General features: G+C 52.5%; 3 protein-coding genes across 3 annotated transcripts; all 3 read right to left on the bottom strand.

Annotated features, from left to right (window-relative positions):
* Positions 1–778: 778 nt before the first annotated feature.
* N7496_012832 (DNA cross-link repair protein PSO2) lies at positions 779–3,318 on the bottom strand (the record flags this gene model as incomplete). Its single annotated transcript, XM_056705745.1, has 2 exons — positions 779–2,653; positions 2,677–3,318. 2 exons carry the CDS (start codon positions 3,316–3,318, stop codon positions 779–781), a joined length of 2,517 nt encoding a protein of 838 aa, XP_056548968.1.
* A 692-nt stretch (positions 3,319–4,010) lies between these two features.
* N7496_012833 (Sm-like protein LSM2) lies at positions 4,011–4,520 on the bottom strand (the record flags this gene model as incomplete). Its single annotated transcript, XM_056705746.1, has 3 exons — positions 4,011–4,042; positions 4,191–4,441; positions 4,507–4,520. 3 exons carry the CDS (start codon positions 4,518–4,520, stop codon positions 4,011–4,013), a joined length of 297 nt encoding a protein of 98 aa, XP_056548969.1.
* A 525-nt stretch (positions 4,521–5,045) lies between these two features.
* N7496_012834 (uncharacterized protein) lies at positions 5,046–8,081 on the bottom strand (the record flags this gene model as incomplete). Its single annotated transcript, XM_056705747.1, has 1 exon — positions 5,046–8,081. The coding sequence occupies one exon, from the start codon at positions 8,079–8,081 to the stop codon at positions 5,046–5,048; it is 3,036 nt and encodes a 1,011-aa protein (XP_056548970.1).
* Between the last annotated feature and the right edge of the window lie 1,955 nt (positions 8,082–10,036).

Here is a 10,036-nt window from a genome sequence, read left to right on the forward strand (position 1 = left end):
ACAAGGAGGATATTTGTCGAAGCAGCCTCGTCCTTCGATGTCGTGACGATAGATTTGTCGACTCAAGACTGGAAGGAAAGAGAAAGAGAAGTATCAGTCCATGCTGTTCAAAAGCGAGTTGGGATCGAGTGTTATTTATGCTGTCCGAGCAGTGAGGCGTGCCGCATCGTGATCCCCGAGGTCTAACCGGTCGACGGGAGTGTAAATCGGTATCTGGGGATACGCCGCGAGTGGAGCCGTGGAGCGAGTAGTGCCGTTGCTGGCGTCCGAACGACCGCTTATTCGGTTATTCCCCCAGGGCGGCGAGTAATTCACGGCTTGTCATTGGTAAATCGGTGCACCCAGGATCGCCCCCGGCTGATTCAGACATGATTGTCGCCATTTGATTCGATCGAATGGCGCAGGGCCAATAGGGTCAAAGTCTTGGAAATTCTGGGGGTCCTTCTGGGGATGGTGATGAAGGAGAATGTGAAGAAGAAAGAGTGTGGGGGGGGAAGAAGACCACGTGATGGACATCTGCAAGGAATGTTCTACATGTTCTACAGAAGGAGACAGGATTCACGAGATTGGCCGATCAGATTGATAGACGCGGTTATCTACTACATATCGATCAGAATGGTCTATAATTTCATTGTGTATAGAGAGTAGTCAAAGACCTGTAATGAATACTCGGAGAGTCATGGAGATGCTCATTTTGCCTTATATACAGGAGTACGCTATCATGTATGCAAGTATACTATGCCATGCCATGCCACGCCATGTTATGCTATCGGAGTTTCTACCACTCCTCCGCTGAAAACAGTCCATTCCGTTTCTTCTCCCCTTCCCATCGCTCAATCCACGCCTTCATCTGATCCCGGCTCTTCTGGCTCCCAACGTTCACCGTGGGAATTACCCGGCCGATCCGCAGCGCACAACAGAACATGGTCAACTCTCGAAAAGAGCTATGCTCACTATACGGTACTCCGAAACAGGCACTTTCCCGCGTGCTTCCGCGTTGTGGGGTCAAATGCTGGGCCGTAAACGGAGTCCTCCAGTGTTCGCCACGCAGCACCGTCGGCACTGGAGGGTTATCCAGCATACGTCCGGCAGGTGGTCGGTACGACCAGCCAGTGGGTCGGAAACCAACCACTCGGGAGAAATGGGGTTTTAGGGTGTCCAGATAGTCGGCCAGGGTGTCGGCCCGAATCTCAAACAGTGTTTGCATATGGACTTGTGCCTCTCGGGGATCAGTCGTTAGTAGCGCGGTTAGCTCGGGATCTTCCAGACAGGCACAGATCCGCTGTTTTTGAGGATTGGCAAATATCTTTGATCCCAATGCTCGCGCGATACCCAAACAGATTCGCTCTTTACCGATGCTATACGTGCCAATGACGACCAATAGTCGACCCCCTTTCGATGATGGCTGCTCCGAGGGTGTATCGCTTTTAGTTATAGACGAGAGAAACTTGCTCATGAGGCCACCGCCCGTCTTCCCAAGCTCGCTGCCCACGCCAGATTCCTCATTGAGTCGAACGCAGAGTTCCGAGCAGGCTGTGATCACATCCTCCTGGCTGGGAAAGGCATACTTGGGGTTGAGATAGGTTGTATCGAGATAACACGTATCGATTCGCTGTTGCCGCGGCTGGCCGGCGACCGGGTTGATGGGGTTGGGTTGTAGAAGAGGGTGCTGTACATGAGTTGGAGACGCTCGAAAATCGCCACAATGAAGAATTCGCTGCCGTCGAGCGTTGGGTCCACTACCAAAGCTCTTCTCGAAGAGAAACAAGGAGCTTCCAGGACAATGGTTGGCAGGTATCATGGTGACCTGCACACCCCCAGTATCAGGCACCTCGGTCGTGGTCTCAAAATCGAGATCCACGATCCATTTAGAATCCACGCGGAGTTGCTGTCGGACCAAATTTCCTGTTGGTCGGCTACAATAAATAGGACCATGGCACCAGGACTTGGTCAGTCCGATATAATGATCGCTATGGAAGTGACTGAGAAAGTAGGCATTGCACCCCTCAACTGCTCCGTAACGAAAAGCATCCACGCAGATCGAGAAGCCTGGCATAATCTTGTAGAATGGACAGGTTCGTTGGTAGGCCTGTTTCCCACGAGATGAGACCTCGTTCGCAGCGGCAGCTGCCCAGGCCGTATCTTCGGCATTTCCTGCCATCATCTTGGAAAATGCGGATCGTGCACCGGGGGCATTCTTAGAGTATGGGTCGCGCTGCGGAGGCCGAGCAATAGCAGCCCGTTCAAATCGTGTCAGCCCTCTACCGGATGTCTGCTCTTTCTTCACATCTGATGCTGGGATCTTCGGTGCCGGCTCAGTCGTGCTCGTTGCAGGTAGAGTCGAGGTCTTGCCGTCCAAACAGTCGTTCACGTGTACCGACAGTTCCGTCTCGCTGAATCCTGCTAGCTCTCCCTGACATATCGGACAGGTGCTTACTCCCTCGGAGTCGGGCTCGGGATCGAAATCAGTTGAATCATTAAAGTCGTGCGTAAAATCGATTGTTCGTCCGTCTTCATCTTCAAGGTCGTCCCATGGTCTATCTCGAAACTCCTCCCCTACAAGCTCATCGCCGTCTTCAATATCGTCAAAATTCGCGAGTTCATCATCGTTGGTATCATTCGTTGCGTCTCTTACCAGTGGTGCCAGCGGGCGCTGGGCGGCAAGAGGTTTTGTACTCGGTTCGTCGTCAAGTGAGGGGGTTGATCGTTATCATTCGTGTCGGGTATCGTAGGGGTCGTCTCCTTCAGTTCCCGATATGCATCCATGTCATCTTCGCTGTCTGATTCGTCGATAAACGGTCCATTGTTCGACGTTTTAGCCGGGGCGGGTTTGACTGGCTTGGGCGTGTCGTTTGCCTCTCCACTCTCAGTTGAAGCATTCGGCGAATCCACCTTGCGACGTTTGACAGACTGCCCATTTTCATTGTACCGAGAACCCTCTGGTTCCATAAAATCGTCGCCCTCGCCCCAGATATCCTCCGGTGTCTTTGATCGGGCCCTCTCAGTCAAGTCAATCGTCACACTCGTCCGTTGGACTTTGGCCAATCCCTTCTTGTCCTCCAAAAACAGGGCCTCGGATGTATCACTCTTCGAGCTATTTCCATGCTGCAATTTCGGCGTGCCACGTCCATTGCTCGGGGATCCCGCTGATCCAACGAACTGTGTAATGCGTGGCTGGCGGGAGGTAGCCCCAGCTGGTGCGTCCGTCTTCTGGAAGAAATTCAAAATGCTTCTGTTTCCCTTCGCCGAAGATGACTTTGTTGCTGATGCGGAGCCCTTGGACGGCGTGGACGCCTTTTTAGCAAAGGGACCTGCCATCGCCGCAGAAGAGTGAAAGCGAAGGTGGGTAGGTTGTGGGAATTGGGGTGGAGGGTCGACGGTAGTGCGACTGCGAGCAGTCGGCACCTTGCGCTATGATATCGACAAGTAGTGCTGCTTGAATATGTACAGAATGTTGTTCATTATCCACACGAAAACAGGGATTGCTGAGGTGCGCCACCCGATGCGTCGAAGACGAACCGCGCGGGCGCCGCGACACGAAGTCACGTGAACACTACTGGGTCAAATGGGATATCTATTCCGTGCAGAGCTACAAGGCGCAACGAATAAGTCAAGTTCCATGGCCTAAAGCTGTATTTTTTTTATTGCAAGTGTGTTGAGCATGGTAACTGTGAGCAACTAGCATTACAAAATGCTAGTAGAGACCGGGGCTGTGATCCAACGATAGGTATCGCACGGCCAGGCCCGCTTAGATCCAAGTGCTCCGTCTCCAGATGTCATTCGTTTCCAGGGGAGCAGTGAGATCATAGATAAATCCCTTCTCTTCATGTGGAAACATTGCTTTGCGTTCCCGCCATTGCGCTAGCTTTTTGTACATTTCAAGCCGCGCGGTTTGTCCCCCGTATTCGCTCGTTCCGGGGGAACATCATAATATGAGAAAAAAACGTCGAGGCATTAACGAGGATGGATATAGTGACTTTCGAGGTATGATGTTGGTATCGTGGGGAAATTTACCGGGCCTTGCCAGCCTGGTTGGCAGCCTCTGTATTATGGACATCCGTTAGCAAGATCCGATCATGGTGGAGCAGGATGACAGCAAGAGGCGTGTGGCCATATTTCTAGTGAGAAATGGCAGTTTCACAGCACACTCCACGCTGCTATCTCGAGGCAGATCCGGGCGCATCACTCACCTCGCCTTGTAGCGTCCTCCAACAAACCCACGTCAACCTCCGACCGGGGCAGCATCACATAGCGCACCACACTACCACGAATGAACATGTTCTTCACAGAAGACAAGTGCGGGTACTTGTCGAGGTCCAGCACTTCGATATCGTCCAGCTTGATGTTCAGGTACTGATCGACCGACTTCAGGATTCCGCGGATGCGGATATCATTCTTAAGCTCGATAGTAACCGTCTGGTTGGTAAGGGTCTTGAAGAAGCTGCAAGGGCCATGGTATCAGTACTGATCGGTGTCAATCGAGGGCGCAATGGAGGTCGGCGGTACCTGAAGAAAAGCATGATGGCGGGGTAAGACGTGGAGAGGGCGGGCTGATTGTTGAAGAGCGGTGATCGCGTATGCGAGGGGCAGAGTTGAGGACCAACTGCCAAACTCGAGATCAAAATAGGAGGTCGTAGGGAAAGTCGCTGAAGTCTGAAAGTGACGGTGCGGGTGAACCTGTGGAGGTCTGGAGCTGCGATGAGTATGGTCACGTGACTTGGCCCTGGATGATGAACAAGAAGCCAGAACACGCAATCACTCGAGCATCCATCAGAAAAGAGCCATGAAATGAAAAATGGTAGCTACATGGATATTTATACATTGTCCTGATGATGATGACTTGTTGCCGCCGAGATATCAGTTCAATCTGGGAATTACATGATGCAATCTTATCGATCGAGATGTGAAATATATCTCGGGCACTACAGTTGCAACTCAGGCTTAAGTGATTGGCATCTCTCATCTCGCATTACATTAAATGGGCTGGCCACCCGGGCACAAATAGGTAAACTATCAACATGCAAACATCAAAAACCACATGAAACTCAGGCCGACCCGGCTCTCCGGTGCTGAACCATCTGTTTCACGCGCTTCGGCTTCATCGCCCATCCGGACAAGCAGGTCCAGCCTGCTCCGTTCTTCCTCCCTTCATCAAACACTGCTCCTACTCCATCCAGCAACTTGCTTCGGTCATGACCCATCTCAGTCCGCAAGCGGACCAGCCACTGCTCCCACATCCAGCCACCCAGAATCCCCGTGATACTGGCAATGTCGCCCGTGCTGCCAATCGGCCCCTGCACGGCCTCGTACTCCTCAATTCCACTCGGGACCCGTGGTGCTGGTGTTTCCCTGATCGGCTGTGGTTGGGCGGGTTCAATGCCCATGGGTAGGAACATCCAGGCACGCTTGATATTGACGTAGCCACTCTGGCGCAGACGAGCGAGGAAGGTCTTGGAGGCGACGGGATCGTATCCACGCGTGCGAAGATTGAATACAAACTCAACAGAAGACGCCGAGGCATACGAACCCGCGCGAGAGATCTCTGCATCCAGAACCATGAACTCCAGATACCCACCAGGTTTGAGACAACGGCGACACTCCTTCAGCACCAAGTCGTATTCATCCCGATCAAACCCGTTCGGACATTCGGTCTTCAATAGAGCATGCAAGGAGCGCGTGGTGATAACATCGAACTTGTTATTGCCAAACGGCAGCTCCCAAAGGCGTTCAACCGAAACCACGCGGTGGTTGGGTGGACCCTTGATGGCGCTGTTGACAGTCTGCGTCTGATTGACGACCGAGTAGACCTTTGTATGCGGGAACTCTTGCGCTGCGTGCCAGCCCCATTCACAAGAGGCATGGCCGCCGAGATCGAGAATGCGTACTGAACGTGGCTTCTGTTCATCTTGACTTTGGGGAGTTTTGCGGGTTCGCCTAGCTCGCTTCTCAACCGGGCTCGTCAGCATCTTGCCACCGTTTAGACATCGGAGTGCGTCCATGGCCCACATGGGTTGACAGAGCTGGGCAAGGACAAGCTGCTCCTTCTCAAGCTTGGCGAACTGCGCTTTCTCGGCCAAGACGGATGTGATGATTGAGTTGCGGGGCGCCTGGGAGAAGGGACCCTTGTATGCGGGTCTCTCTGGGCGGACGAGCTCGTATTTACCCATCAGGCTATTGAGGTGCATATCCACCAAACCCAGCCGGAAGGACTGAATCGCATCGAAGCGCATGTTGCGGTGAAGGAAGCCGTCAGCTGAACTGGACCGTTGTCGGATTGACTGGAACCCACGCCAGTAGATGGAGTCCTTGCTGGCTGACAATGGTGGACGTGGACTGAGAGATTCGGGGACACCCTCGGCAAATCGAACGGCCTTCTTTGGTGCTGCATCAACGTCCTCCTCTTGAGTGGGTGACTTCTCGCCAGCATCAGAGTTCGCCTTTGAATCAATCTCGTTGATGGGATTGGTCTCATTCAATGCGGAGAGGTAAGTTGCTTGGGCTGAGAGCCACACGCTGGTCCGGTCGAGACTTGCGGCAGCACGTTCCTGCAGCTCATTGTCATACAGCTCATCATACTCGTACACGTTACTGGGTTGAGTGATCTCCTGAACGGCCTCAAAGGTGGCACTCGTTGGACTGTGGGTGTCCTGGCGCGTGAGGGGTCGAGTAGGCGTGTCGCATGGAACTCGAATGGCTGTAGGCGGGCCATCCTCGTCACGGATCGCAGTGTCGGGATCATCCTCTTGTACGCGGTCAGGCCATTCGATGACCTGCTCGACGACCTCTCCTTGATCTCGAGAGAAAGGGAGATCATAGAAGCCCTCAGCCACGGCGGTCGTTGGTGGGAGATTGTCAGCCGGAATCGACCATGTGTGACGAGCGCGCGGTGCCAACGAAGCAAAGAAGCCGCCGGGCGATGGGATGCTCAGCTCGCTGAAGCTATACCCGGACAATTCCGAAGCAGGAGTGACTCCATCGGCACTTCGTGGGCGACTTCGTGGAGCAGGTTGGAGTTGCCACATCTCATCGTCCTCCGAGGTCTCGGACCAGGATTCGGGCGTGCGATCCAACGGAATATGCTGCAGCATTGCCAAAGCACCATCCGGCAGATATAGCCCTTGATCTGAAGGAGTGGATTCCCGAGGCGGCTCTTCGGAATACATTTCATTCTCATATCCTAACGAGGATGTCGAAGTATTCTGCAAAGCCGTGGGAAGCGAGGGAAACCGTCCGAGGACATTGCGCCAGTCGCTCTGTGGACTCTCAATGGAAAAAGAGACCGCTTGGAGGTCTGCATTGCTTTCGTGACTGCCCAGATCCTCCGCATCACTCCCATCGAGATCGGGCCGGACGTGGACACCTTGTGCATCCCAGTTCGTATCAGGAAGCGAATGGGTGTCTGGAGTGGCCAGGGCACTGAGATTAGATTCCTGGTCGGAGGAGATATCCCCATCGAGAGAGGGTGGTGCATAGGGTGCCGGGACCGATCGACCGAGCATGGAGAGCGCCGCAGGAGAGACTGGGATCGTGGACGGAGGAGTCGGCGGGATGGGCGAACTCTTGCAGGTGCCAGAGAGGGAGGGCCAATTCGTGGACGAAGGAATGTCGAGGGTTAGCCCACCTCTACTTTTGCGACTGCCACGACTGCCCGTCGAAGTGACCGAATTCCTCGTGATTGGTGTCACCAAGCTAGAGCGCTGAGTGCCCGGCGCCGAGAAACAAGAGTCACTAATCTCAGTGGAATTGTCATCGTCCATGTCATCGTCATCCGTGGCATCGTACAGATCGTCAAAAGGTTGCATCTGTTGCTGCCATTCATGGTCCGAACATGAAGAGGTCGTCCCTGCCGACAGTGGCGACATCAACCGGGCCAGTCGGGCATGAGTCGGTACTGATAGTCCACTGGTCTTGAGTGTCAACTTGGGGCTGGCCAGGGTTGGTTTGAGTCGTGATGGGCTACCGGCGCCCTTTTCTGAAAACTGGGACTCGCGAGTATCTTCCATTATAGTATTAAGCACCGTGCCTCGGGCCTGCCGAAGAGGCGGAAATCGCGCAGGTGGAAGGCGGAGGGCGTCAGTCATGATTTCCTCCCCTCCTTTGCTAGATTCTCTGGTGTTATTCAGTTATATAGAGTAGATTCTCGAGAGCGTAGGGTGTTCTCCAGTGACACGACGTTCTATGGGTATCTCAAAATAGTAAGAAAAAGGCATCGACAACCGATCAACGGAGTCGAGATGCGTCAGTTGTGAGGATATCACGAGGAATCGAATGCAAATTAGCAGAACAGAGAAAAGACAGGAAACTAGCCACAGCTACCAGAGCATGAAGCCGAACAGAAAAGAAAAAAAAGCGAGATGACGAAATAGAGGGACGCGAGGCGAGGATTGTGATGAAGAGTCACTTGTATATAGTATATACTCGATTTCCATTCCAGCCCCGTCCGGGCGCCTATCCGGGCTGGAGGGGATGTGCAACTGGCAAAAGCTAATCCCTGTCTCCCAGCCCATTTCGCAAAGTCAGTCGTCGAGCTACTGCAAGATTGGGCACGACCAATCCACCAACCCCCGTTCCCTAAAGTTGGACAAATCCTGCTCATTGGTGCACTGGCCGAAATGGGCGCGTCGCCCAGCAACAATTTCTTGCCTAACCCGGCACACTCGAGTTAAGAAAAACGGTTCTGGCGAGGACTCGAGAGGACTGGAAAGGACTCACGAGGGATACAAATTGCATGACAGATGCTTGGCGGAGCGAATCAGAATGGCCCAAATTGTGACGAACTGCTGGTGGGTAGCAGGGGTATGGTGAAGGGGCCAGTCATTGGCCGTTTCTACGCGCCGGGCTGGCTAAACTTAGCATCCATTAACTGGGCCAAAACTACTGCAGCCTATACCCTTCCGGTGTGATTAACGGGCATTTGTGATCCCCGCATCAGCCCGTGCGAAGTAATCACCGTCCAAAACACCCCGATGTAGCCCGTTCTTGCGCTAAAAGCTGAATAATTAATTCTACATGACGCATAGTCACGAGAACTAGGGAAATGATCATCGCACTTTGACTGGTAAACAAAAGAGGGGTAAGTGATGATAATTTATTCAAGACTAGCCCATTTGGAGAAGATCAGAGAGTGCAGAGTTAGCCGGGATTAATTTTAGAACTTTGATTAATTGAACCTAATTTACTGCATAGTTACATCTTTTGGTCACCATCTGGGTCAATAGTTTCTTCCCAGTCCACCTATCAGAGTGAAGAGACCAAGTAAATGAGAGAATGAGGGCGCATAATAGCTGCCTGATCTGGTTTGCCTGAAGAATTGCTTGCACGGACTGGTGATGAGGACTCGGTTCAGGCATTTCGATTCGACGTCTATAGTTTCAAGATTCAATAGTGCAGCCTTTGACTCATTCAAAGGGCTATGCCCAGAGAACTAGATTGCGAGCGACACCCGAGAGATTAAGATTTGTGTCGACGGTGAGATAGAGTTCTCGAGGGCTGGATCACGTCAGGTACAGAGCATGTACTTGAACAATTAGAGCAAAGGAATAGCGTTGATCTGGAAGCCCAAGGGCCGATGAGCGATTTCCCTAACGCTAAAATGACTCACGGGAACATTGACCAAGCGCATACTGTTGTAAACAATTTTGTCTTACCTGAAGATTCAGTTCCAATATTGAAAACGCGGAGACGCCGACCTTTTGATACTGCATCTTCTGACACTTCCACAGCCACAGCGGCTGGCTGCTGTACGACCCTTGCAGAAAGCAACAAAAGGTATCTTCATGTATACAGGAATGCTTAGTCCTGCTTTCTAGTTACCGTACTCGAGTGTGCACACAATTAAATTGTTCAAGAGTACTCTAGGAATCATCTATAACCGAAGAAACAAGATACGTTTCACACGGGCCTAACAATTTATCTCAATTGGACAGTGGAGTACTATCTCTGTTACATCATCTCCGCAAATAAACAAACGTCTAGTAATATCGGAACTCGCTCTTGAGATCCGATGCAGGTCCACTTCACTCTGCAAGTACCGAGA

The sequence above is a fragment of the Penicillium cataractarum genome, assembly GCF_028827025.1.
Source record: "Penicillium cataractarum strain IBT 29864 chromosome Unknown utg000011l, whole genome shotgun sequence".
NCBI classification, from domain to species: domain Eukaryota; kingdom Fungi; phylum Ascomycota; class Eurotiomycetes; order Eurotiales; family Aspergillaceae; genus Penicillium; species Penicillium cataractarum.